The sequence below is a fragment of the Hipposideros armiger genome, unplaced genomic scaffold (assembly GCF_001890085.2).
Source record: "Hipposideros armiger isolate ML-2016 unplaced genomic scaffold, ASM189008v1 scaffold_93, whole genome shotgun sequence".
Taxonomy (NCBI): Eukaryota; Metazoa; Chordata; class Mammalia; order Chiroptera; family Hipposideridae; genus Hipposideros; species Hipposideros armiger.
Genome location: NW_017731443.1, coordinates 1,507,288 through 1,533,417, shown reverse-complemented (window position 1 = coordinate 1,533,417; position 26,130 = coordinate 1,507,288). Strand labels below are relative to the sequence as shown.

The 26,130-nt window shown below is 54.1% G+C and overlaps 4 protein-coding genes across 7 annotated transcripts; 1 reads left to right on the top strand and 3 right to left on the bottom strand.

The window, feature by feature from the left end:
* Nucleotides 1-25: 25 nt before the first annotated feature.
* Nucleotides 26-4,082, bottom strand: FIBP (FGF1 intracellular binding protein). Of its 2 annotated transcripts, none has more exons than XM_019645606.1 (10): nucleotides 3,871-4,082; nucleotides 3,475-3,673; nucleotides 3,182-3,308; nucleotides 2,213-2,313; nucleotides 1,598-1,752; nucleotides 1,164-1,272; nucleotides 1,021-1,084; nucleotides 674-760; nucleotides 491-588; nucleotides 26-151 (listed from the first exon to the last, which is right to left on the bottom strand). In XM_019645606.1, the coding sequence occupies exons 1-10, from the start codon at nucleotides 3,953-3,955 to the stop codon at nucleotides 82-84; spliced, it is 1,095 nt and encodes a 364-aa protein (XP_019501151.1). In that variant the 5' UTR covers nucleotides 3,956-4,082; the 3' UTR covers nucleotides 26-81. The 2 variants fall into 2 exon arrangements, with proteins under 2 accessions (XP_019501151.1, XP_019501152.1); XM_019645607.1 differs by having other exon boundaries at nucleotides 1,619-1,752.
* A 1,848-nt stretch (nucleotides 4,083-5,930) lies between these two features.
* Nucleotides 5,931-7,679, top strand: CCDC85B (coiled-coil domain containing 85B). Its single transcript, XM_019645451.1, has one exon. It carries the CDS (start codon nucleotides 6,096-6,098, stop codon nucleotides 6,702-6,704), a length of 609 nt encoding a protein of 202 aa, XP_019500996.1. The 5' UTR covers nucleotides 5,931-6,095; the 3' UTR covers nucleotides 6,705-7,679.
* Nucleotides 7,573-13,263, bottom strand: FOSL1 (FOS like 1, AP-1 transcription factor subunit). 2 transcript variants are annotated; one of them, XM_019645453.1, is made up of 4 exons: nucleotides 13,116-13,263; nucleotides 10,899-11,096; nucleotides 9,056-9,163; nucleotides 7,573-8,659 (listed from the first exon to the last, which is right to left on the bottom strand). In XM_019645453.1, the coding sequence occupies exons 1-4, from the start codon at nucleotides 13,206-13,208 to the stop codon at nucleotides 8,240-8,242; spliced, it is 819 nt and encodes a 272-aa protein (XP_019500998.1). In that variant the 5' UTR covers nucleotides 13,209-13,263; the 3' UTR covers nucleotides 7,573-8,239. The 2 variants fall into 2 exon arrangements, with proteins under 2 accessions (XP_019500998.1, XP_019500997.1); XM_019645452.1 differs by having other exon boundaries at nucleotides 9,042-9,158; nucleotides 10,899-11,093; nucleotides 13,116-13,261.
* Nucleotides 13,264-24,064: 10,801 nt separating this feature from the next.
* Nucleotides 24,065-26,117, bottom strand: CUNH11orf68 (chromosome unknown C11orf68 homolog). Of its 2 annotated transcripts, none has more exons than XM_019645448.1 (2): nucleotides 26,030-26,117; nucleotides 24,065-25,467 (listed from the first exon to the last, which is right to left on the bottom strand). In XM_019645448.1, the coding sequence occupies exons 1-2, from the start codon at nucleotides 26,077-26,079 to the stop codon at nucleotides 24,711-24,713; spliced, it is 807 nt and encodes a 268-aa protein (XP_019500993.1). In that variant the 5' UTR covers nucleotides 26,080-26,117; the 3' UTR covers nucleotides 24,065-24,710. The 2 variants fall into 2 exon arrangements, with proteins under 2 accessions (XP_019500993.1, XP_019500994.1); XM_019645449.1 differs by having other exon boundaries at nucleotides 25,732-26,106.
* Nucleotides 26,118-26,130: the final 13 nt, after the last annotated feature.

Below are 26,130 nucleotides of genomic sequence, written 5' to 3'. Positions count from 1 at the left end.
ATGGAGCCTATGTGTACCCAGAGCGTCCTCCAAAGTCATGGCAACTTTATTGTCAGTGTGGGCAGGGTGGTGGGACGGGCCTCAGTCATGATAGAGGCGCAGGAGGCAGCCACGGAGGGTACCCATGTAGCGGTCCCAGAGGGCCTGGTGCCTGTAATGATAACGGTGACAGTAATGGCTGAGTTTTACTGCAACCCACCATATATATACTGCTCTATATACCTTCATTCTTTAATCCTCACGATATTCTTATGCTCCTTATCATTATCATCCCATTTATATATGCAGAAATTGAGGCATGAGCGATTAAGGAACTTGCCCAAGGTCAGGTCACAGCTTCTAAGAGGTGGAGCCAGGACCCTGGTCCACAGAGAGACTTCCACCTCCAGGTCGGCAGAACAGGGAACCCTGAGTCTGCAGGAGGGCCAGGCCCTGGCAGTAGGCTGGCTAGGGCGAGGCCAAGCTGGACAGAAGGTCTGCGGTCACTCACCGGAAGCCATCCAGGGAGTGGACTGATGCCGAATACTGATTCAAGAAGAGCCGTACGTCATTCAATGGCCAGTGGTCAGAGCGGCAGGGCTCCACGAACTGTGGGCCCAAAGGAACATCTAGCACTGGCACAGCTTAGAGACAGGCCAGGCTGGGGATGAGCACAGCGGGCAGGACAGCTCACCTTCTCCACGAGGTCCACAAACAGGTCTCTGACATCCTTATTGTGGGTCAGCTTGGCAGCCACATTCACTAGCCCCCGGGACAGGTTCTGTGGGTACAGGGAGCCTAGGAGTTCTGCCTTCTGCCTCAGAGGGCTGGGAAAGGGACAGGACCCTCCCTAAATTTATCCACCTCCCTCAAATAACTCCCCAATGTTTAGGAGGTGGCTGGCTCCCCACCTCACAGGTGGGCAGAAGGCATAGCAGGTCATCTGCCGGCCAATCTAAGGCATGAGCAGAGTTGCCTAGTGAGACAGTGCATTGGAGGCTGAATATGCCTAAAGGGCATAGACTGGATTGGGCCACAAACCTTAAAGTTGGCTTCCATCTCAGAGAAGACACTGAGCTTTCCCCGAAGGGCGGTGCACACCAGGCTGCAGGAAGAAAGGGTCAAACCTAGAGCTGCCGGGGTCCCCTTTTCAGGCCCCACCCCATGGACGCCCCCAGGGTCACCTCTTGTGCAGGTCCAGAAGGTCCTTGTCAGCCACTAGCACCTTGAGCTCCTTCAAATCCTGGAGAAACTCCTTGTCTAAGTCCACATCCATGTCATCCACCTGGGAGTCTAAGTGAAGCCCATGAACGGAGTTGGGATGGGGGATAAAATGCTCTCCTGTGATATTCTGAGCAATCCTCTCACACCACCTCATTGCACCCCCACAAGACAGATGAGGAAGTGGCGTGTCAGAGCGGTGGAGTCACTCGCTCCAGCCACGGAGAAGTAGTGGGCCCTTTGTCTGCAAACACAGTGTGTGTGGAGACACTGGACCACGAGCAAAGGTGGCTGGGGAGGGGCCCTGAAGAAGAAATGACGCTGGGAACTGGGGGCCTGCAGGAGAAACTGCTGGTGGGAAAGCAGACCCCAAGAGGGTGGGGAGGTGTCCGGGCACCTGGGTCAGTGGGGGCCTCACCGACGGCTCCAAGGGTCCAGTTCTGGATCATAAGCTCAGCACAGAAGGCAAAATCACCAAAGCTCAGATATTGCAGTTTTTTCTTCCCTGTCTCAAAGCGGTTGTTGGCAAAGAAGACGATGGCTGCATAGTCCCTATAGGGAGGGGAGAGTGCACCTGTCAGGGCTGGAAATTCCTTCTTAGCAAGTAGCTCCCACTTGCAACTTTTGTTGGGCATCCAAGTTTTGGCTTCTCTCTGCCCTGACTCTCTGTGTGACGTGTTTCAAGTCACCTCTCTCTGGGCCTCCTCATCTGCGCAAAGAGGTTTCAGCCCAGGTCTCCTAAGGGATACAGCAGGAGACCACAAGGGTAATGGTCACCATTTACTGAACACTTCCTAAACCCCAGGGACTGTGCCATGCGCTTTACATGTGGCACTTCACAACAGCCCAACTGATAAATGGTCAGACCGGGAACTGAACTTAGGCCAGTCTGATCCAAAGTACAGATCACGAGTGAGATAACCATTCCAACACAGCCAGGGTTGGGGTGGGGAAGGTGGACCAGCCTCAGGGCAGGATGGGGGAGATGACGGCTTCTAGCCTGGTCCCTCACCTGGCCAATCGATCGGAGAGGAGGAAGTGTTGCTGGATGTTATCAACCAGAGAGCCCCGCATTTCCTCCACCACCTTGAAGACTCGCTTAAAGTTGTCAAACTGCAGGGCAATTAGTGGAAGAGGGTGGACTGGTCACAGATTGCGCACCCAATAAGCTGTTTATTGAACACCCTCCCTCACCTAGCCACCTATTTAGTCAATAGATGCTGATATAACATGTTATTCTTTCAATAAACTATTAGTTAGTAATATAATACCTGTGATCAATTCAACAAATGTCTGCCAGCTTCTGTCATCTTGCCTCAGATAAACATTCACTCACTCCTACCTCTGAATTCACCCCTGTTTTAGCACTGTACTCTCCAGTTCCTCATGAGCTTGTGCTGGAACTAAGACCCAGGAGGTAAAAAATGAGCAAATGCTAAGCTGTACACAGGGATCTTACAGGAGACAGAAAAGTCACTAAAGGCCCAGAAAAAGCATTACTGTTCCCTGGAACTACCAGAAAGGCTTACGGAGAAGGCGACATCTGACCCTGCCTTGGATTTCAACGGGGTAGGTATGGCCAAGATCAGTCCTCTCCATGTAAGAACTTGAGCAAAAGAAAGCTGGGCGCTGGGGAAATGTAAGCCTAGAGAGGCAGGCAGGGACAAGATCACAGGAGAGTACGCGTATGAAGCCCGAGGTCAATGAGTGCGGCTACTATCCAGGAGGGTGTGGGAGCCAATGAAAGATTATGGGCAGGGGAAAACTATGATCAGGTCTGGGCTTCTGAAAGGTCACTCTGGTCAAAGAGTAGAGAATGGTTTGGGAGGGGTAAAACCAGGGGAGAGGAGGCTGAGTATGAAACCACTGCCATAGAGGTGAGAGAGGAGGCTGGAGATGGGGCAGTGGTGGAACGAATGGAGCGAAGGGGCAGTGTACAGATGGGATGTTGTGTTGGTGGGAAGGGGGCTGTTATGCCCACCTGTCTTCGGCAGCTCTTAAGGGTGATGCCTGTTTTGGTGCTGATGTCGTCCAGGTCTTTCTTGGTGCCCTTGGACAGCTTCTTGCCCAGGACCTCCCGCACAAAGGCCTCGTCAAAGGCATAGTATCTGTGTGGAGGCAGAGTGCACTACTGACTTTCCATAAATGAGGGAACAAGAGGCCTGGCAGGGCAGGGGATTGGCCCGTTGTGCTATCAACTCTCTCACAGCTGGGTAAGTCCCATCCCTCCCTAGGTCTCCGTTTCAGCCTGACAATAGGTATACAGTGTCACACCTCTCGATGAGCAGCGCCTGTCGGGAGGGCGGGATCTGGAAGATGAGTTGGTGTAGCAGCTTGGGCGGTGCGTGCAGCAGGCGCTCCAGCATGTGGAAAGTTCGGTAGTGGTCCATGGTGTCACTCTGCAGCACCGCTGCCGTGGCGCCCGTCTGCTCCAGGATTCCCGAGCGCACCCTCAGGGCCACCGCGTCGTTCACTGGGGAGTGGGCGCTAGTATCAGACCCCGCCCTACCGACCTCAGAGCCCCTCTAGGGATTCCAGCCGCCACCTCCAAACATCCCTTACTCCCTCTGCCTTCTTCCCCAAAAGAAGCCCAGGTCCAGGACCCGCCCCCTCTCCCATCCAAAACAACCGCTCGGCCCGCCGGGCACCACCAGGCGGCCCCCCACAGACCCGAGTAACCATCCAGCCAGAGGCGATACACGTCCTCGTCGATGAGGGTCGTGTTCCCTACGAAGATATCCAGCTCGCTGGTCATAGCGACCCCCGGGCCCGGGCGCAGCCGCAGCCGCAGCGCCCCAGCAGGAGCGAGCACTGCCCGGGCCGGGCGCGCCACCGCCGCCGGGCCACTTCCGGGAGCACCGAGTTTCGGCTCCCCGCACCCGGAGCCAAAGAAGGACCACTTCCGGGACAGAGCGGGTGGGGCAGGAGCGGCGAAGGAAGAGACGGAGGTGGTGGAGTAGCCCCTCCTCTCGGCGGAAGAAGGAATTCCAGGCTCCTCGGTCCTCACCCTTACCCCAACCATGGCGGGGTCGCTGGAGGACGTTAGGAGTCGAGGCCTCCCTCCAGTCTCCTCTGCCCCAGAATCCTTCCCTATCATTTCCTTCTGTTTCCCCCCCACCCCCTCACTTTCTCTGCCCTTTTCCGAGCCTCTCTACTTTGACCTTTATCCTAAACTTAGGGGGTTCACAGGGCTCATCCCTAAATCTTTTCTCTACAATAGAGGTATCTGGGCCAACTTCCAAAGGCTCTTGCAGGGAGCTCTCAATCCATCCTACGAATGAGCATCTCTCCTGGGCCTGGAGCACTTGATCTCATGGTTTTTAACAGCCTCCACCCCATTCCCCAACCCCTCTGCGCCTGAACTAATGTCCTCTTTTGCAGCTCAGAGCTCTACCTGGAAGTCCACATCTGGAGGGCCCCCAATCTGCGAGTCTTTTCACGCTGTCTCCCCACAGGCCCCCCAAAAGCTAGATAGACCTCTTGGTCTCCCCAATCTGTTTCTTTCCTGCGTTCCTACCTCAGTCACAGCTCCAACATCCACCCAGTTCTTATGCCAGAAACCTGGGATTTCCCCCAGACTCCTCTCTCTCCACATTCAGTTCTGCTGATTTGCCTCCTGAATATTTCTAGTATCTGTTTTGTCTTCTCCATCCGCACTGGCACTGTCCCAGCCCAGTCCTTCTGCATAGCTCTCCTTGCCCATTGACGCAGTGTTCTTACTAATCTCCCTGCCTACATGCCCTCCCCTATCCATCCCACACAGAGCAGCCTGAATAATCAAAATGTTATTCCCCTGCTTAAAACCCTTACTGGCCTGTGAAAACTCTCCAGCCTACTATTGAAAGCCCTTAAGAATCTGGCTTCCGACTACCTTTGTTTCCTCTCTTCCAAACTCTTACCACTTTCCCCACGCACCTGCCTTTCAAAAAGAAATCAAACTATTCTGTTCCTAAAGCACCAAGGCCCTTTCAGGCACCAGCATCCTTCACCACGCTATTCCCTCTCCCTGATAAAAGTCTCTCATTACTTGACAAAGTTCTATGCATCTTTCAGGGGCACTCGGGTATCACCTCTTTTGGGAAACTTTTTGCGGGGGGGGGGGGTCTCCCTTCAGACCGTGTCCCTCCTCCGTTTGGTTCTTCATACAGCTTCTCTCCCCTGCCAGATTAAGACTTCTTTAAGGACAGGATAAGGATCTTGATCAAATTTATTTCTGCAAGGGTCTTGCACACAATAAAGTTTTATTGAACAAATGAATCCTTTGTATGTCACCCGCTCCCCACCCCCGGGTAGGAAACGCTCCGTGGGAGGGAGGGTAGGCTGATGGTGAGCCACGACGTTTGGCTTTAGGGTTCGGAGGAGCTGGGAGTGATGCTCAGTGAGCCGAGACTCTCGAGTTCGAGCTAAGGAAGAATGGAAAGACGATCCGTCTGGTTTCTGTCGGGGAGTGGGCTAGAGAGTTCCAGGGACGACTCCCGAGAATTGGTTCTCAGGAGCCGAGAGGCCTAGGATCGAACTCGTTGAAGTTTGGAACTGGTGGGTACGAAGCTCCTAGTTTCGGGCTGACTGGCGCGGGGTACGGGGACGGCGGGACCCGGTGTCCGGGAGAATCTGGGACTCCGCGGTCGGGAATAGGCGGGGAAGGGACCCTAGCTGAGCTCAGGCCCGGCCCCTTTTGGGGAGGCTTCCCTGGATTGGCTGTTCTTCCTTAACGCGGCCCCGCCCCGGCGCGCGCCACGCCGCGTGCCCACCCCCGCGCGGTTGCTGCAACCTCTGTTATCCTGCCACAGCCTGCTTTGCGCGGAGCCGGAGCCTGAGCCAGAGAGGTGCTGGGCTCCACGTGGGGCCCCTGGGCTGCGGCGCGGGCAGGCGATGCTCCAGAGGCCTGAGCAGCTATGGAGGCCGAAGTGGGCGGCCTGGAGGAGCTGACGGACGAGGAGATGGCGGCGCTGGGCAAGGAAGAGCTGGTGCGGCGCCTACGGCGGGAGGAGGCGGCGCGCCTGGCGGCTCTGGTGCAGCGCGGCCGCCTTATGCAGGAGGTGAATCGGCAGCTGCAGGGTCACCTGGGCGAGATCCGCGAGCTCAAGCAGCTCAACCGGCGCCTACAGGCCGAGAACCGCGAGCTGCGCGACCTATGCTGCTTCCTGGACTCGGAGCGCCAGCGCGGGCGGCGCGCCGCGCGCCAGTGGCAGCTCTTCGGGACCCAAGCATCCCGGGCCGTGCGCGAGGACCTCGGCGGTTGTTGGCAGAAGCTGGCCGAGCTGGAGGGCCGCCAGGAGGAGCTGCTGCGGGAGAACCTGGCGCTTAAGGAGCTCTGCCTGGCACTGGGCGAGGAATGGGGCCCCCGTGGCGGCCCCGGCGGCGCCGGGGGCTCAGGCGCCGGGCCAACACCTGAGCTCGCCTTGCCCCCCTGCGGGCCCCGCGACCTGGGCGATGGGAGCTCCAGCACCGGCAGCGTGGGTAGTCCCGATCAGTTGCCCCTGGCCTGCTCCCCAGATGACTGAGGACGCAGCTTCCTTCACGCCGACGCCCGCCCGGATGGCTTCCTAAGCGCTCGAATTGCGGTAGACCTCGGGACCTGGAAGCCGCCCCGGCTGCACACGACGGATCACACTGGCTTGGACTTAGAAACCCTGGCACTGAAGAGGGCCTCTCGCTCTCCCTGGCAGGGCATCAGGGGGACTGGAAGCTGGAGCGGAGGGACTTGCAGGGGGCTGGGTGGGGGCTAATAAACTGGACGGAAGCAGAGCCCTTGGCCTGGGCAGCGTCTGTTTGGGACTCGCCGAGGCTAGGACAAGGCGGGGATGTTGAGACGTGTATCAGTCCCATCTGGTGGGGCTACAGAACTAAGGTGTCTGATTCCCCCCATTACCTCAAGCCTGAGGCGGGATGTGCGACCGTGGTAAGCCGCTGGCAACACCTCCCCCACCACCACCGTCAGGCCTTGGGCAGGCCTTGATCCGGCCCCTGAAGTGACTCCAGCTCCCTTCCCGGCTCCTTCCTGTCCTAGACAATGTGGCAGGATGCAGGTGTTGGGGGCCTAGAAGCCACTCAGTCGCCTCCCCTGAGGCTGGAAGAGGCATAATAGCGATAACAGCGCCCTCCTGTGGCACACGCAGGAGCTAGATGGGCCCCCACCAGGAGGAGGATGACAACCCTCTTGGCTTGCATCCCACAGCACTCTCTTCCTCTCAATCCTGGAGATGAGGCAGAACAGATGTAACTTCATTTGTCAGATAAGACAATCGAGGTCCAGAAATATCAAATAGCTTGTCCAAGTTCATGCAGTGAGTCCGTGGAGCTGAGAACTGAGCCTAAGGCTTCTGGCTCCAAACGTCCTCCCTTTAGCCTCTGGATCCAATGAAACCAGGCCAGAGCTTCAAGCCTTTTATTTCATTTTGGCAGGTTTGTATAAAAATACTCTCTTTAGGAAAATAAATAGCAGCTGCCCTTGCGGTGGAGGCTTGGATTCCCTGGAATCTCCGGAGCTAAAGTCTTCTCAGAGCTGGGTACTGCAGGTCAGCTCATCACAGAAGCCTCTGGCACCCTCTTGAGCCTTGTTTTCAAGAGGGGTCAGCAAAATGCCCTGGTTCAATCACCTGGTGCTGCTGGTAGTGGGGCTGGGTGAGTTAGTGTTCTAGGCTGGTAGCATATCACTTGTCAAGGGGTAAGGTTGGATGGATCACAGGAAGAGGGTGATGAAGACTATAGGGGTGGTCTGGAGGGGGTTAGGGCTCCAGAGGACCACTAGGGATCTCCAAAGTCATTTGGGGCTGCTGGGAGTTCTCTTGCACAAATGGGAAATATTTTGTCTCTGATTTAGTGCAAACTGTTCTAGAGAGGCCAGCTCTAGAGAAACTGGGCAGCTTTGGTGCCCCCAAGCTGGCTCGACTAGGAAGCAAAATATGCTCAGTCTCATCTGGAGGGATGGAGAAGAACCTGCTGGGGTTGGGCATAGGATATGGCCCAGGCCAGCTGGACCAATGGATGGAGATATGTTGGCTAGGGTGGCACCCGCAGGGAGGGGAGCTGAGGTGCCTCATAAAGCCAGGAGGGTGGGGGAGCCGAGGGGATCAGAGGACGGATCCCCACTGCTGCTGCTACTCCTGCGATGGGCTGAGGCACAGGGTTCAGGAGTGCTTGGGTAGGTGAAGACCAGACTGGGGGTGAAAGGAGTCAGGGAGGGTGTGGTCATGAGCGTGGGGGTGTGCAATGCTTCGGGTTCAAGAACAGGCCCTGGGGAAAGGGAGATACAAGGCACAGGGCCGGAAGAGGATGGTGGGCTGCTGGTGCCCCTGGTGCCGCCTGTGCGGCCAGTGCCACTCTCCTTGGTCCCTTCCGGGATTTTGCAGATGGGGCGGTGGGCTTCGAGCACCAGCTCCAACCGCTCCTTCTGCTTCTGCAGCTCCTCAATCTCTCGCTGCAGCCCTGATTTCTCGTCTTCCAGTTTGTCAGTCTCCTGCAGGAAGAGGGTCAGGAGAGGAGTCAAGAAGATGAACGCCGAATACCGCGCGTCGCCTTACGCGGTGGTAGTGATTGTGGGGTTGGGGTAGGATGAGTGGGCGTCTCCAACAAGTGTGGACTACAACTCCCATGAGCCCTTGGGAGAAAAGGGGCACGACTCCAATCAGGGCTGGGGGAGTCTTAGGAGATTGTCAGCTGAGGCTTCAGCGCTGCTCTGCTCTGTTTCTAGTAAGGCATGCTGCAAATGATATTTAATCCCCTCTTCCTCGTCCTTTTCTCCAAAGGACTCCCTCCGACAGGGAGCTGGGGGAGGGGACTTCACGGGAGCCGGGGCCCCTCAGAGGTTCGGTGGACCGGGGCCTGGGCACCCTTCGCACCGACCACTGCTCACCGCCTGCAGGAAGTCGGTCAGTTCCTTCCTCCGGTTCCTGCACTTGGCTGCGGCTAGCTTGTTCCGCTCGCGCCTCACTCGACGGCGCTCCTCCTCCTCCGGACTGATCTGGCGGGTAGAGGGAGCAATGAGGTGGATCCTGGGCCACTGGCTGTTGGGCACTCCCCTGGGGCGGTGACCCAGTGGTAGGACCCAGGTGGAAGGCATGGCAGCACTGGGGTGCCCTCATCCTGCGCTTTAACGATCATTGCATCCCGACCGGTTCTCCGTACTCACACGCTTTAATAAACTTGCGTTAGTCCAATTTCCTCCTCGAACCCAGCTTTTGCGTTCTGCGATGCCCCTCTTGGGATGAATGCCCTGCCCCGTACCTCCACAAACCTTAACCCTTCTCATCTCCCAGGACTCAACCTCCGCCTCCTGGGAAGCAGCCTTCTCTCATTCCCCACCTAGAAGTGGCCTTTTCCCCTGGAACCGGGCCACCGTTTTTCGAAGGACCCTTATTCTTTTCAGTCTCTTGATAACCAAGCCTCCTCTTTTCCAGAAGCTATAAGCACTAGGAGAGGCTAAGGGGTGCTGCTAAGTAGTTATTTATTGGGAATCTACTGTGTGCCAGCTAAGTGCTTTAGGTAGATTCTTAACACAACTTTCCATATAAGGAACTGAAGCCCAGGGAGGATGAATAACTTGTTTATGGCCCTAGAGCAGAAATTAAAATCCGCTCTATTCAACATGGAGCGAGAGGCCAGCTGATGGACAGCACCTCCCCCAAAAGGACCCCATTCACAGCTTACAGCCTCAGTCTAAGAGTACCCAGGATCAAAGGCCACCTTCAGGACAGGGCTGACTGAAGAAAACCCAGGAGCTTGCCTCTGGGTTTCATACCACAGTCCCCTTCCAGCTGGTCACAAAGGCCAGCCATTCTGCAGGGCCGAATGCACATCTTCCCAGGACCCCAGCCTCCCTCCCCATCCTCTACCCTGTTGTCAGAGGAGTCTCTTTAATGTGCAAACCTCACCCACTACAGTCTCATATACCAAATGCTCCAGGAAGAGGAAAGAGGTGCCACTCCCTTAAAGACCCTCTCTACCTCTTATTCATTTTGTTAAGGAATTTATTACCAGCATGCAGGCAGGAACCCTGGTTGGGGAGGCAAGAAGTGCTAGCTTACTCTGCTTCAAGCCTTCTCTTAGCTCTGGGTGAGGCTGGCTTGGTGGTTAGGATCTAACGTTAGAATTGGATAGACCTGTCTCATTTCTCACTACTTATGTGATCTTGGGCAAGTGACTTTACCTTACCAACATTTCCTTTGTTGTAATACGGGGAAAACCAGAGTACACGCCACAGAAGGTTTTTGTGAGGTTTTAAATGAAAGGAAAACTGGCCTGGAGAGTAGCTAAAGGCAACCCTCTCCTTTCTGTTCTCTCCCCAGCTACATAGGCAGCATAAGCCCACCCTCTTTATACATATCAATAGGTAGATCCTCACTACTGTCCATGCCCCTTCCCACATGTACACCTTACATGGTCTCACCTCCATATCTCCATTCTTGCTCCTGCCATCCCCTCTACCTGGAATGTCCTCAACTCTATTCAAATCCTACCCAGTCTTCTAGGCTAATATGCCTCCACCTCCAGGAAGCTTTCCCTGATCCAAAAGTGACCTCTTTGCCCTCTAGGTCTCCCCAGGGGTTCCTTTCATTTTCCTCCTTGGTCAATAGTCACCAGTGGTGCTACCTTCTCCCCGCTTCTAAGTCTGTGTTCTCCCTTTGGGCAAGAGCTTATCCTCTGCACCTTAGCACGCCTGTGGGCATCAGAACCAGTGCCAAGTCTCTATTCCTTACCTGTTCACTGGGCCGGCGACGTACCCCTGGAGGTGGCCCCAGGGCCCGGATGACTCCTGGCCGGGGTTGTGGGTAGCTGTACTGGGGATAGGCCAAAGGCCTGGGGTAGTTGCTGGGTCCCAGGAAGTGAGGCTGAACCATCCACTGCAGCTCCTGGCTGCCACTCACAGCATTGATGCTTGGCACGAAGTGGAACTTCTGAGGGATAAGAAATGGAAGGCCAGGGGTGAGGTCTGTGTGAATTGAGGGGTTTCCAGTAGACAGAAGCCACACTTCTGCCCACCCTCAAGACAGCCCCTGAGAGACCGGAAAGGGCACAGCTTGGCAGTTAGAGAGACTAACTGAGTGACAAATTCCCACTCGTGAGCTGTGTGACTTTAGGCAGGTCACATAACCTCTCTGTACCTCCATTTTCCCATCAGAGTTAATGCTTATAAAGTGTGAATTCCAGGCGCTGACCCAACCACTTTACAAATACTGACTCATACACTTTGCACAACAGTATCTTCATTTTCAGACAGGTAAACAGTTGTCCATAGACACACAGCCAGTAAATGGGAAGTGGGGTTTGGGCCCAGGCAGCCAGGCTTTTACCCACTCCTGCACCCTGCCTGAGACCCATTTGCACAAAGAGGATAATTATATAGCTCCTAACTCTGAGGGTGGCTGTGAGAATCCGGTGAGATAATGTGTGTGACAGAGCCTGGTAAGTGGCAGGTACCAGGGGCTGTGGGGGGCAAGGGCCACTGTTCTGGGTTCAGGCTGTCCCAGTTCTAATCTTAGCTCAGTCCACTTACTGGCTGTGACTCTGACCAAGTTATTTAACCTCAATGTGTCTCAGTTTCCTCGTTTTTAACATTGTCATAGGTGAGTATTACGGCATTTCATTGATGCTAAGAAGTACCTTTTAGTAGATCTGAAATCGTAGTTTAATTGGCAACTTCTAAAAAAATTTAGTGGTACAAAATAATGATGGGTTTTAAAAGCATAAAGTCTTAGATTCTGTGAAATACGATAAATGAGGTGAAGACCGCCCCGCATGCCTGGCTGTTCTGTATGCGCTCCAGGTATTACCTGCCACTATTCTCTTTCAGCCAGAAATGTGAGGAATGGGTTTAGATGGGGGCTCAGTGTTCGGGGAGAAGAACTGAGTTCAAGCTCTGGGGCTGGGCTCTGGGTGTGGGCGCCCAGTCGTCCGGGAAGCACCATCTCAAGCCCAGGCAAGTCCGTACAGCGGTGTCCCCGGCTCAGCGCTACGGTCCCAGTGGCCCGGTGACCCCAGTTCCGGGCTTGAGGCACCGCCGGCGGCATCTCGCTCTCCCGAGGTTGCCCCGGCCCGGGCCGCTCCGGGCCAGGAAGGGAGGGGCGCCCCGTGTGAGTCAGCCGCCGTGACTCGGCCGCCGTGACTCGGCGGAACGGACGCTGCTCCTTCCCTCCCCTAGTAACACGTGCTCGCCGCCCCTCGACAGGAAATGGGCACCTGCTGTCTCCCGGTCCCCCCAGCCCTCAGCCGGCGCCGTTCGGTGCCGAGAGTCGGAGATGGAGGCGTTACCCGCCGCATGACCCCTAGCACGTCCCGGCACCTCGCGATCTCGATTGGCCCCAACCTGTAAAGGAAGGGGGCCAAGAACCAGTCTCCCGGAGCCCACCAGACTGCATTGCGCCGAGAAGGGGATAGGGACTTGGCGACGGGGGTAGAGAGAGACAGACAAACGGACAGTCACACAGACGGTGACAGACAGTGCGAAGGATTCCTAGTCTGTCAGGGCTTAGCCTGCCGATGGATCCCGCGTCCCTCCTGTGTGGGGACTTCTCAGTCGCAGCTCGGACTCCGATCCCATTCCCGGGGATTTGGTCCGAGATGAATCAGACCCTGTGATTCTGTCAGGGCTAGGACTAACGCAGGTGACCGTCCGGGGTCCCTTTCTAACGCAGGTGACAAAGAAATTAGCGGCGGAGAAGAGGACAGAAAGAAGTTAACAGAGACGGAGGGACAAGTAGCAAGGTAAAGGGGGCAAGAGAGGGGACGTGCGCGGATCTTGGCTCCGCGCTCCGCGTGCGTTCGGCTGGGCTGTGAGGGAAAGCGCCCGCGGACGGCGGAGAGTGGGCAGGACCCACGACCACGGCCCTCAGGGCCGGTCCCTACTCCTGCTCCCAGCCCCAGTCCGGAGCGTGCGGGAGAGGACCTTAGCGTCCCAGGCGTCGAGTCCCTCTCACCTGCTGCTGGCCTGTCGCCGGGGGCTGCGCCGGGCCGCCGTACGCACCGCCGGCCCCGGAACTCGGTCCGGGTTCCCCGAAGTCTCGGAACATGCCCTGGGCTGGCTGCTCTGTGGGGTCCGCGTCGGCGGCTTGGTTCTGACTCACTCGCTCCTCGCCGAGTCTTTTCTTTTTATGAATGAAAAGTCCTCGGGCTGAACCACTTCGACGGGGGTGGGGACGTTGCACAGCGCCGCGGGTCACCTCAGGGCTCCGCCTCTCCAGGCGCACCGATTTTTGCCACTCCTCCCCGAACTTTTCGACACCTCCTACCGGGCTGTAGCAGCCTTTTCGTGGGGAAAAGGGAGGACTTAGGGCCTCCAGCTACAGCGGGGGTTCCGCCCCCCTCTGACGTAGCTGCCCATACATGGTGCTATTTCCTCGCAGCGCCAGGGTGGAGCCGAGGATTCCCCGCCGATTTACACACCTGCGAGCAGCCAGGGACCCGCCCCGCCCCGCCCAGCCCCGGCAGGCTCTCCGGAGCCCTCTCACGTCCTGGTAGGGCCTCGGTTTCTTCATCCGTAAAATGGGAAGGAATACTCACATAGATACCTAGGGCGTGGGAGTTGGAATGAAGACTGTGAAAAGGGTCTGGAAACTAAAGTGGATTATTAATGTGATTGATATTATTATTACTACTACTATTACAATTATTGTTGTTATTATTAACTGAGTGCTTATTTCATGCCAGGAACAATACTACTACCACTCAACGTGGCCTGGGCCACTTCCGCTGGCATTGTTTTAAGGTTCAAGTATATTAAAAAGTGAATAAATGACAAACTAGGGTTACAAAAGGGATGGTATATTTTAAATGCGTGCAGTGAACAAGCTAATGTTTTGAACTACCCACAAATACAATGCAATATAATTGTACTACTACTCACAGGATAATTTCAGGAGCTATAACAAGTTTCGACTTCAGAGCCTCTATAAGCAGTTCAGTCCTGTGGCCTGAAAAATGCAATCTTCTTTAAATACTGTCATTGTTCTTCTGGGGCTGTGTGGTCATCAGCCTTGTTTGGAGATTGTGTCAAAGGTCTATGTGACTGTGAGGCCAAGATCAAATAACAACAATCAAAGGCCAACAACCCTGGGAGGTAGGTACCATCATCACTCCCATTTTGCAGATGGAGAAACGGAGGCTGAGAGATGTTGAAATGAAGTGCCTAAAATCACTAAGCGTGTGGCTGAAGCATTTTGCCAAGTTAGGACTGTGACAGCTCCAAGCCTATGTTCAGGCAAGCTCCTCCAAAGCCCTCATAGCTGCCTTTTCACACGCGCAGAATGGCAGTGCTGAGAAGACCACCCCAAAGCTTCTCTGCTCCCTTCCATTTTACAGATGAGGAAACTGAAGCCCAGAGGGAGGAAGGAACTGCCAGTGTCACACAGCTACAGAGAGAGAGCTGGGCTCTCTGGCTTTCCACTGGTACCTCCATTTGATCGGCTCAAGTTTTGTCTTCAGGGAAAGAAGACTTCAGGGAGGTGGAGTCCTGGGCTGCCTTTTTAGGGACCGAGGCCAGGCTACACACAGAACTTATCGTAGAACCAGAAGGCTAGCTTGGCTCTGGGCTTCCAGTCCCAGAGCTACCATTTTCTGTCTCTGTGATCCTAGGTGGTCACCTTCCCTCTGAGTCCCAGTCGCTGTGGGAATAATTGAGCCTCCTGCTGACCTCATGGGGCTGCTGTGGGATCAAATGAGATCACAAATGTGAAAGTGCTTTGTAAGCTGTAAATTGCGGCACACTCAGAAGGTGGTTACCAGGCTGGTACCTCTCCCTTGCCCTTGTTCTACTCAATGCTTATCTTTCTCTAAAATGAAAAAAACCCAATAGCAATTTACCAGAATGAGCAATGTAGAAATGTGTGTGTGTGTGTGTGTGTGTGTGTGTGTGTGTGTGTGTGTGTGTGAGAGAGAGAGAGAGAGAGATTTTTTTGAGGCAGTGTCACCCATGGAAAAGAACACATATGCTGGAATGAGACAAGTCTGGGTTCTGAGTTTGAATTCTGCTGCTCACCAGCTGTATGACCCAGGTGAGAAACACAATCTCTCAATGAGCCTCTGTTTGCTCATCTGTAAAATGGAGACATAATAATCACTACATCTCAGGGTAGCTGGAGAATAGAAATAACACGTCAGGTGTAAGCACCGCATATAGTAACAACTTAGCAAAAATAGACAAATAGCAAAAATAAATATACACATGAATAAAAAGCCCCAGAGTTGGGAGCCCTTGGGGCCCTGATCACACACTAACATCCTCATGCAGCGTGCAAGCGCACACACACGCATTAACTGATATCTGGACTCCTTGGCTGCGTCCAGGCTGGACAGGTCAGGGTGACACAGAGGGCCAGATGGGGGCACATGCAGGGTCTGAATCAGGTCAGCCTGGAGTGCATCCATCTGCCTGCTCCAGAAACAACACCCTGTCTGCTCCCCATGCAGCCTGGGACAGTGACTGAGCCCAGGCTCAGGTCTCGTGTGTGTGTGTGTGTGTGTGTGTGTGTGTGTGTGTGTGTGTGTGTGATTACATGATTCTGAAAGTCCCTTCCTGCTCTAACCGTCGGTGGAGCCACAAGGAGGTCCTTTCAGAGGCAGCACATTCCAAGCTTCTCAGTCACTAACTCCCGCCTGGTGGCTGCAGCAACGTTCCTGGCCCCTGACCTCACCAGCCCCCACCCAGGGAGGCCAGAAGAGAATCCCAGGGGGCCACAGTGATTGGAGGAGTCTGGGGGCCGGGAGGTCTCAGGGATCCAGGCACTGTCTTTTGGCAGCTGTGTGAGCCTGGCTCAGTTACTTTCTTTCTCTGAGCCCCTGAGAATCCCCACCTCTTGGGGCTGCAGTGAGGGGAAAGGAGGTAATGGAGGCGTGTGCTCTGCACCCAGTAGGTTCCGTTAGTGCCCCCAGGGCCTTGGAGGTGATGTTGGTGTTTTTCAGTTTCCATTCACTTTCTAAATTGAAGTTTATTTATTTTTAAAATTGAGGTGAGAGTCACATAACATAAAATTAACCATTTTAAAATGTACACTTCAGTGGATTTTTGTGCATTCACAATGTTGTGCAACCACCACTTCTCTTTAGTTTGAAAACTTTTTTTATCATCCCAGAAAAACATCCCATACCCATTAAGTAATCGCTCCCAATTCCACCTTCCCCCATCCCCTGGTAACCACGAATCTGCTTTCTGTCTCCAGGGATTTGCCTATTCTGGACATTTCATATAAATGGGATCTTACAATATGTGACCTTTTGCATTTGTTTTTTTTTCACTTAGCATAGTGTTTTCCAGGCTTTTCCATGTTGTAGCATGTATCAGTACTTTGTTCCTTTTTATGGCAGAACAATATTCTACCGTATGGGTATACCACAATTTGTTTATTTATTCTTCAGGTGATGGACATTGGGTTGTGGCTACTTGTTGGCCATTATGAATAATGCTCCATGGACATGTGTACAAGTGTTGTTTGTGTGGACATGTGTTTCCATTGATCTTGGGTCTATACCTAAGAGTGAAATTGCTGGGTCATATGAAAACTCTGTTTAACCTTGTGACGACGGGCAGAACGTTTTCTAAAGTGGCTGCCCCATTTTACATTCCCATCAGCAATGTATGAGGTTCTCAATTTCTCCTCATCGTTGCCAACACTTATTTTCCATTTTATAAAATGAAAGACATTCTGAAGGATGTAAAGTGATATCTCATTGTGATTGATTTGCGCATTCTTAAAAAACCAATCATGTTCCGTAATGATCAATGAACATCTTTTCATGTGCTTGTTGGGCATTTGTATATGTTTTTTGAACAAACGTCTATTCAAGCCCTTTGCCTGTTTTTAATTGGGTTGCTTGCTTTTGTTGTTGTTGTTGAATTTTATGAGTTCTTTACATATTCTGGCTACCAAACCTTTGTCAGATATATGAACATTTATCCCCATGTTTTCTTCTAATAGTTATATAATTTTGGTTCTTATACTTAGTTTGTTGACTAAATTGAAGTTTAACATACAGAAAGTGAAGTGCACTCATCAAACATGTTCAGCTTAATGACTTTTTACATGTATGTAAACCTATGTCGCTACCGCCCTGACCAAGATATAGGACATTTCCAGCAGCTCAGAAGCTCCTTGTACCTCCTCTCTACCCAATAAGTAATCACTATTCTGACTTCTATTATCATAGATTAGTTTTGCCTCTTCTTGAACTTCACAGAAATGGAACCACACCGCGTGGACTCTCTTGGGTCTGGCTGCTTTTACTCAACCTGTGTGAGGGGTTCATCTACATCATTGTATGAAGTAGCATTTCATTGCACGGGTATTCCACAATTGCTCCCTCCATGCTCCTGGTGATGATACTAGGGGCTCTTCCAGTGTGGGTCTATTGTGAATAACGCTGCTGTGAGCATTGGTGATATGTCTGTCCTTTGGTGGCCAATTGCACTCAGTTTTCTTGGATAGGTGCCCAGAGGTGGAATTGTTGGGTCCTGAGGTACACGTTTTAGCTTTGATTCTCTCCAACAGTTCTCCAAAGTGGTTGGACCATTTCACATCCCACCAGCAGTGTATCAGAGTTCCAGTCACCCTACATCTGGAGGTGACATTTCAATTCACTTCAACAAACATTTTTTCCCCTTAGTCTTAGCCCCATCCTTTCTCTTCTGGACACTCTCCAAGGCCTCCAACTCAGCTCCCTTTTCTCCATTGCCCACCCAGCAGCCTGAAGGATTTAAAAACTCCTGACAATGTTCACAGAGGAATCTTTTAAAATTCTGACCATTTCCCCCTTAGGCTTGGACCCTTCCAAGCTGTGGCACCCTTTGCATTGCTACACAGGAGGGCCTGTAGCCTGGGAAAGGGTGGGGTGGAGATGCTTGACACACCCTGTTTTCTTTTAGGTTGCATGTTTGTTGGGGGTGCTTAGAAGGCCAAGAGGGTAACACTAGTGGCTCACACTCATTGAGCTCTTATGAACCAGATGTGGTTCAAAGTAATTTATTAATTCTCACAACAGCCCTATAGAGATAGATGGTAATATTATACCCATTTTACAGATTACGGAATGTAGGCACAGAGAAATTAAGCAACTTGCTAAAGCCACACAACAAGAAAATGGTGGAGCCAGGATTTGAACCTAAGCAGTCAGTGGCCAAAGCCTGAGCTTCTCACTGCCTCATTAGTCTGTCTCTTGAATGCAGCTAGAATCCTTAACATGGCATTCCAGATCCTTCCAGACCTGGGCCGCTTGCCCAGGCTCCCCCCTTATCAGCCCCCAGTTACTCTCCCAGCTGCAGGCTCTCTGCTGTACTGAGCTTGTCGGTTTCGCACAGGCTGTTCCCTCTGCCAGGATGCCCTCCCTCATCCCCTCACCTGGCCAACTCTCTCATCCTGCAAATGTCAGTTTCCCCACCATTTCCTCAGGAGGCCTTCCCTAAGTCCCTAACCTAGGAAAAATCCTTTATGCAATACAGTCCCATAGCACTATGCAGGATATTACTTTTTTTTTTAACCTGCTTAGAATAATTTTAAAGATTTTGCCTTTTGGGGAGATTTTGCCTTTAGCCTACCAGCACAGCTTGGGATAACAACACAAAGTTGCGCCAAATGGCCTGGGCTGAGGAAGGGGAGGCTAAGAGGGGAGCTGGGCTGCTGCCTCCAGGGCCTGGTTATCACCCTTCCCATTCTCCAGATGCCAGCTGAGCACCCACGAGCGTCCACCTGCTGTCCTTTGAGCCTCGTGCCACACTTCTGTGGTGGCAGTCTTGTCCCTATGAGGCAGATGAGGACTCTGAGGCTGCAGAGAGGGAGAGGAGCTGGGCTACCATCTCCCCACTCCTTCCCTGAAGTTTCCTCCCCTCAGCAGCCGCCTCTCCAGCCCAGGGCAGCTGGGAGAGCATCACAGGCATTGCCCCAGCCCTGGGCCATCTCTGATTTGTTAATCTCACGTCAGTTCCTTCCCCTCTGGGAGCCTCAGTTTCCCCTTCTTGCAGATTAGTGGTTTACATAGGGTGATCCTTAAAACCAGAGGTTTCAGTGGAGATCCACTGGGGGAGGGGCAGGTCAGATCTTGGGCCCCTCATCCCTGCTCCTATGAGCACAGCTCTGGACACAGTAGGAAATAACAACATGAAGTCTAGAGTTAGATGGCCTGGGTTTGAGTCACTTCCTGGCTATGAGACCTGGGCCATTCCTTTAACTTCTCTATGCCTCAGTTTCCTTATTTATAAAAAAGGATATGATAATGTCTGTGCCTGATTTTCACGGTTGTTGGGGGGGGTGTAAATGACATAAAACATGGATGGTGCTCAGCACGGGACTGGTACAGTAAGAAATTAAGAAATGTTAGTGAGAATGTTCTTGATGTTATGTTTCGTGCTATGTAGACCATTTCCTCTGAATGGAGGGCAGCGAGGGCTTTGCTGTCGGTGCCCAGGATGGCTCTGCCTGCTCAGCCTGGTCTGAAAGTTTCTTGGAGCAGCTCCTATTCCTTGCAGACCCGGGTCCAGGGCAGTTGGGACCTGTCACCCAGTTCTTGGCTCACCCTAATCCCCCAGACCTGAGGCTTTCCTACCACCCCCACACTCCAGGGTGCTAGCTCCTGCTCAGGGCCAGGAGGTGGATGAAACTCTCATCCTGGGATGAAAGGCTGGCAGGCCTGGCCTGGGCCAGTAAACTGCCCCACCCTCGCTGGGAGTACCTCCTGGCACCCCTGTTAACTGAATCATGGGGGGGGGGGGCGAGGGGATGAGTCATGCAGCCTGTGAGTGGGATCCAGATAGGGCACAGATTGCCTCTGTGGGGCCCTTCGCCATGCCTTATGGAGCCACAGCTCCCACATCCCCTGCAACAGCCAGCAGGCCTTGGGCCCAGGGCACATGAAGCAGGCCCAGCCAGGCTCGGGGGCCTGGAGGCTGGACTATCAGTGTGCACGCGTGCGCCTGGGTGTGCGTGTCTGAGTGTCTGTGCTGTTGGGGAGGGGGGTTGGCAGACAGGAAAGGGAGGCTCTGACTGGATTGGGATTTGGAAAAGAGTCAAAGCCCTAGAGAGGAAAATTTTGGCGGGAATGCTTCGCTGCCCTCTCCTGGCCTCTGTGGGTTCAGCTGAACCGCCCCCCCCCCCTCCTCAAGTAGGAACCAGCTGTCTCCCTTTAGCCTGAGAGGAGCCAGGGCCCAGAGAATGACAAGTCTGTCTTCTATGGTTCCCAGAGGCCAGAGCTGCTCAGGGACCAGGGACAGAGCTTTCTGCTGCAGAGGTGTTTACAAGTGCTCTTGGGAGCTGTGGAGGCTACCGGAGAATTTCTAGCCTTGACCATGGCCAAATTCCTTAACTTCTTTCTGCTGCAGTTTCCTGCTCAGTAATACAAGGGCTGTGAGGACCAAAGTGAGGACAAACTGCTTAGAGTAGAGCCTGGTGCAGAGGAAGTCTGTGTGTGTGTTTGTTCTTACTATCTGTGCCTCAGTTTTTTCATCTAACAAATAGGTGAGAGAAGGATGCCAGTGGTGCCCTTGGTCTAACTGTTGCTCTGGTTCCGGTCTCTGGTGTTATTCCCTGGAAAGCTGCCCCCTATGCCCTGCCACCCTGCCCAACTCTGTCCCTCTGTCCAGCCTGGAGGAGGTTTTCATGCCCTGCTGGGAGGCCAGTCATCAAGGAAAGATGAGGGTGGTGGGTTTCTGGGCTGGGTGCCCTCAGGTTACCCCTTAGTGTCCGGGAGATGTATGTCAGAGAAGTGGGGAGTTTCCCTTCTCCGATGAATCAGCTGTGTGACCCAAGTCTCATCCCTGCCAGAGCCCCTCCCAGCAGGCGGGAGTGGGGCGCAGTTGCCCTGCTGGGAAAATCCCCAAAACCTAGCCAAAGCTCTGGCTGAAGCTTTCTCCTGACTCAGCTGTTTCCTGTCCTCCCCAATTCAGCCCCTAGCCGCAGCTGGAATCCAGAGTCAGGCAGAGATGCTCCCCATTTTCTGGCCTGCCCCGCTGGAGCCTCCTCCCTGGGGCATGGGGGTTCGCAATGCAATGCGCGTGAGTGTCTCTTTTCCCCGGCCTCAGCCATTCTTCCCATGGTTTATAAAAGGGAGCAGAACACAGGGGCTTGTCCAAATTTACCCAGCCTCGTTCACCCTGTACCAGGCCACTTCCTTACTCCCGGGTAGGAAGGGGCCAGCCAAATAGGGCAGAGGGACCTGGCAGGCTGATGGGGTGCGTCTTGGGGAGTCCTGGGCCTGTCAGGGGAGTAATCCCATGGTACGCCTGGGAGATCCTTACTGTCCAAGTAGGCTTAGTCAGTGTACTCTCTAGGCCTCAGTTTCTCTACCAGTAAAATGGAAATCTTAGTTTTGGCTCAGCCTCTCTCCCAAGTGGTTCTGAGGATCCAACCTGTGTACTTTACAGAGGCTCCGGAGGGGCTGGCCAGAGAATGGGGAGTGTGTCTGCCTGACTCTGGATTCCAGCTGGGCCCGTGCTGACTCTTGTTAATCTTTGCAGCCCCCGCACCCCTACAGTACTTTCATATAGTGGGGACTCAACAATACATCAGGTGCTCTGGAGTTGGATGACCTGGATTCAAATCTTGGCTCTGCTACTTATGGCTTTATAACCTTGAACTAATTACTGAACCTCTCTGATCCTTGGTTTTCTCTTCTGCAAAACAGCAACAATAATAGAGCCAGGTGAGGCTTAGAGGCGGTACCACAGGCGAACACTTAACACAGTGCCTGGCTCATGTTATGCGTAGAATGAGGGAACAGTCCCAGAGACAGAGAGTAACTTTTAATCAATCACTCATTTATTCAATAATGTTGATTTGGCTCTTGTGCTAGGCCAAGGTCCTATGCTGGATGCTGAGGGATAAAGCGCAGCCACTGTTCTTGAGGGGCCCAGACACTCAGATGAGAGCCACAGGTAGGGGGGTGCTATGGGAGCCTGGGGTGCACATGGATGGGGAGGAGAAATCTCCAAGAAAATGAGCTGGTGGGTGGTGGGTCTGAGATGCGGAGTCAGCCAGGAAAGCAGGCAAGTTTCAGGTACACCAAGCAGAGAAAAGCATAAGCAAAGGCGCAAAACTGAGAAAGGCCAGAATGTGTGCAAGGCAACCACAGGCAGCTCTTGATTCTGCAACAAGGAATGAAGAAGGGGCCGCAAGGATTGGCAGGGGCCGGATTTGAGCTGTTCATGCTTTCATTCATTTAATAATTTATGTAGAGGTTGCTCTAGACAAGTACTGTGTTAGGCTCTGGGGATAGGGCTGAGATTCAGACATTGTTGTTCCTGCTTTCAGAGCCCAGAGTCTGGGCATGTGGCTTAGGGGCCAACAGGAGATAGACATCAATCAAGTGATCACATAAGGAACCTCTCTTCCTTGCTGCACAACAGGTGTTCAAGCAGTAGGAACAGCCTGAGGCTCAGGGCTGTGTACCAGGGGGTGAAGGAAATGCCAGTTAGCTCTAGTGGGGTGAGCATGGGCAGAAAGGGGTGCCTGAGGGAAGCTGGGGCAGCAGTTGGTGGGGGGACTAGGTCATGGCTGGCTCAGGAGAGTGGACTCTGTATTGCAGGCTGTGGGGAGCCACAGAAGGCCTTTGAGTAGGAGGGATGTAGGCAGCTCTGTGGGAGAGCTGGCTGTGGGGGGAAGAGGCAGAAGTAGGAGGGGAATAGGGCAGAGGAGGCAAGTTGTAGTGCTTTGGGAGAAGGTGAGGAACCGGCTAAAGCAGGGCCATGAGGATGGAGAAGGGGTGTGTGAAATGCTTAGTTATGGAAGGATGCCCACCTGGGCATCTTTGTGGAACCCCTGAGGGCCTGGCCAAGATCCCCCTAAGCCTTAGCCCATTCTGGCTAAGTGCAAAGCACTGAATCTGAGGGATGCAGAACGCCAGGCTCCAACTTGGAGACCACCCAGCTCTAGGGACTTCCCAGGGCTGGGCTGAGAGGGGGACTCAGCCCTGGGGAAGCTTCGGGTGGGGAGGAAGCTGGGGAGGGGGACTGAGCGAGCATCTCATGACTCACCCACTTCCACCCAGTCAGCCCAGTGGCATCTCCGCTCCCCTGCTCCAAATTCCAATTTGGTGAGGCTGCTTGAGGCTGAGTCAGCTCCGGCACGGCACGAGAGCAGCATCCCAAGGGGCTTCCTGCCAGACACCCTGGCCCAATACCAAGGCCAGAGCCAGGCTCCGAGTGTACAGCAGCCTCAGTCAGTCCAGGGGGTGGCCCAGAGAGATCATGTGGGTGGGTTGTGAAGAGCTCACTGTGGGTGAAGCCAGGGACCACACTCTGCCTGAGGTGGCAGGGACCAGTGTGAAAGTCCTAGCTCTGCTCAACTCACTGCATGACCCTGAGGGAACTCTCTTCCCCTCTTGGCCTCAATTTCCTTGAGCACAGAATGGGGCCTACATGCCCTTCCAAACAGGTTGTGACAATTAAACAATGCATGTGGGAGTGCTTTGCAAACTGTCCAGTGGCCCCTGTGATGGTCAGGGTGGTGGAGAGGTGAGGATAACTGGGAGGGATTCCAGGGCTACTTATGGTTGTGCAGATTGTTCACTGCACAAGGATGTCCAGCTTAGGTTGCCGAAATGCAGCCCATCTTCTGCTTACTCACCAGACCATGTGCTCTGACAAAGAACTGCCAGGACCAAGAGGATGCCTTTCTCTAATAAGCACAAATACACCGTGGGCTAGTAGTAGCCCCTTGGACTTCTCTGGGCCAAGCCCCTGGATTTATGGGAAATCACTGAGAAGCTGATTCTGATGATGAAGGCTAAGCAGTGCTGGCTTTGCAGGGGCTCTCAGGGAGGTTCCCAACCTTGGTAGTGAAGTGTATCTTATTACTGGGGGCAGTTAGGAGGGCCCAGTCAGGGCAGAGAGGCAGTCTCTCCTGGCCCTGCCTCTCTCCAGCAACCGAAGCAGGTAACCACCAACACAGTATTTTAAAAAACACTCAACACACAGACCCAAGCTGGGTTTTATTGAAATGCCAGGAGCAGGCACATGACAAGGTAGTGAAGAGAGGAAGGTGGTGCAGGCTGTGAGGTGGCAGGGTGGGGGCAGACACTATGTCCATGGCCCTGGAATCCCCTCTGTCTGCCAGGGGCTGAGTGGGCACCACCCTCCCCAACAAAATGGCATGCTCAGGCCTGCAGGGCCTCTGCCCCCCGGACTGTGAAGGATCCAAGGAGAGGGACTGGAAGCACTAAGTTTTCTCTCTTGTGAGGAAGAGGAGGGGAGAATGCAGGAGGAGGGGGAGGTACAGCCATGAATAAAGGTGGCCAAGGAAGGCTCTCCTCCTGGGTGTCTGTACCCAGTCTATAGTCCTGGATGGCAGAGGGGAGCAGCATCGAAGAGAGAGGCTGAGGGTCCGGCCCTCAAGAGAGCCAGAACCACCAGCAGGTGGGGACTTGAGTCAGCCCTGAACAGAGGGCAGAAGTTCAAGGGGATCCAAGATGCAGGCAGTTTCTGAGTGACCTAGTCCTTAGAACTGGGGAACTTGACCTCCTTGGAATGAGAAGGAGAAAGACAGGGGAATCCACCCCTAGCAGGGGGCACAGAGGGTGGTCTCCCCAACTTGGCCCCATTAAGTCAGTTCCACATTGTTGGCGCGGTCCAGCACACGGGAGCCACGAGCACTGCCCCCCAGCTGGAAACGGCTCTCATAGAGAGTGGGGCAGAGGTGCCAGCGGTTGGCCCGGTAGATGCCCAGGTAGGTGTAGACATCAGGCTTGTAGGTGAGCAGGCACTTAATGCCTGCTGCACGGATGGCTGCATCTGCCTCCAGCACACCCAAGCGGTCCGTGAAGTCGTCTGTGTAAACACAGATGACCTGGCGCCCACCCTCTTTGGCCCGCGGGCTCACCTTGGCCACCTGAAGCCGGCCCTCAACCACGGCCCGAGCAATGCCAGCCCAGGCATGGTCCAGCTTGAAGCCAGGTGTCAGGTGCATCAGCCACTTTCCCGAGAGCACGTGGTGGGTGATGGCCAGCTGGCGCAGGGTACCAGGCGTGATGGACCGCCCGCTGGTCTGCAGGGCTTCCCAGGCTGCCTGCAGGCCCTGCACATCACCTGAGTTGGGGATGTAGCCCTGCCCATACACTGCAATCCAGCCCACAGGCTCAGTGTTGGGTGAGCTAGGGTCCCCGTAGCGGGTAACTTGGGATGGTGGGTACTTGGCCAACCAGGCATCCAGCTCGGAGGCAGGTGTGGTGCGAGCATCAAACACCAACCAGGGGTCCATGTCAGCTGCCATGGCCTCCGCAGCCAGGTGCTCAGCAGTGAAGCCATCCTCACGGCCACCTGGAGAGTCCTCCTCCTCCAGCTCCTCACCTGGCTCCATCCTGCTCGAGGGAAACAAATTCAAGTTTGTCACAGATCTGCAGCTTGGTGCCAAGCATCATAGACTAAACTGTGTGGCCTTGGTCAAGATTTAAAGTCCTTGTGCCTCAGGTGCCTTATCTTAACAATGGATAACAACTGTCCATGGCTCATAGTGCTGTGGACAATTAAATGCCTGAGGTGGGATAATCGCGACATTAGTGTTGCTGCTAGTGTTATTTCTACTCTCCCTGATTTACAGACAAGCTCAGAGAGAAGGGACTTACCCAAGGTCACACCTATAGTGAGCAACAGAGCCTGACGGTAAATTCAAGTGTGGGTGCAACTTGCCCAGCTACACCTCCTGGCCCAGCCAGTGACTGGCAGGCGTCCCGAGCGCCGGCATTTAATGCAGAGAGGCGAAGGGGCCCCCTTTCGCTCAGCACCGAGGCAGGCCCTGCAGGGCAAGGCCTCCCGGGCAAGCGTTATCTGGCCCACTTAAAAAATAAGGACACTGAGGCCCAGAGAAGGCAGTGACGGGTCCAAGACCAATGGGGCGGTGCCCAGACTCGAACCCGGGCTTACCAGAACCAGCGGGAGGGCCAGCCTTCGGCATCAGCCGCGGCCGCCGCCATTAGCGCTCACCGATGGAGCTCGGCCCCCGCCCTACTCCACCCCCTCCTGCC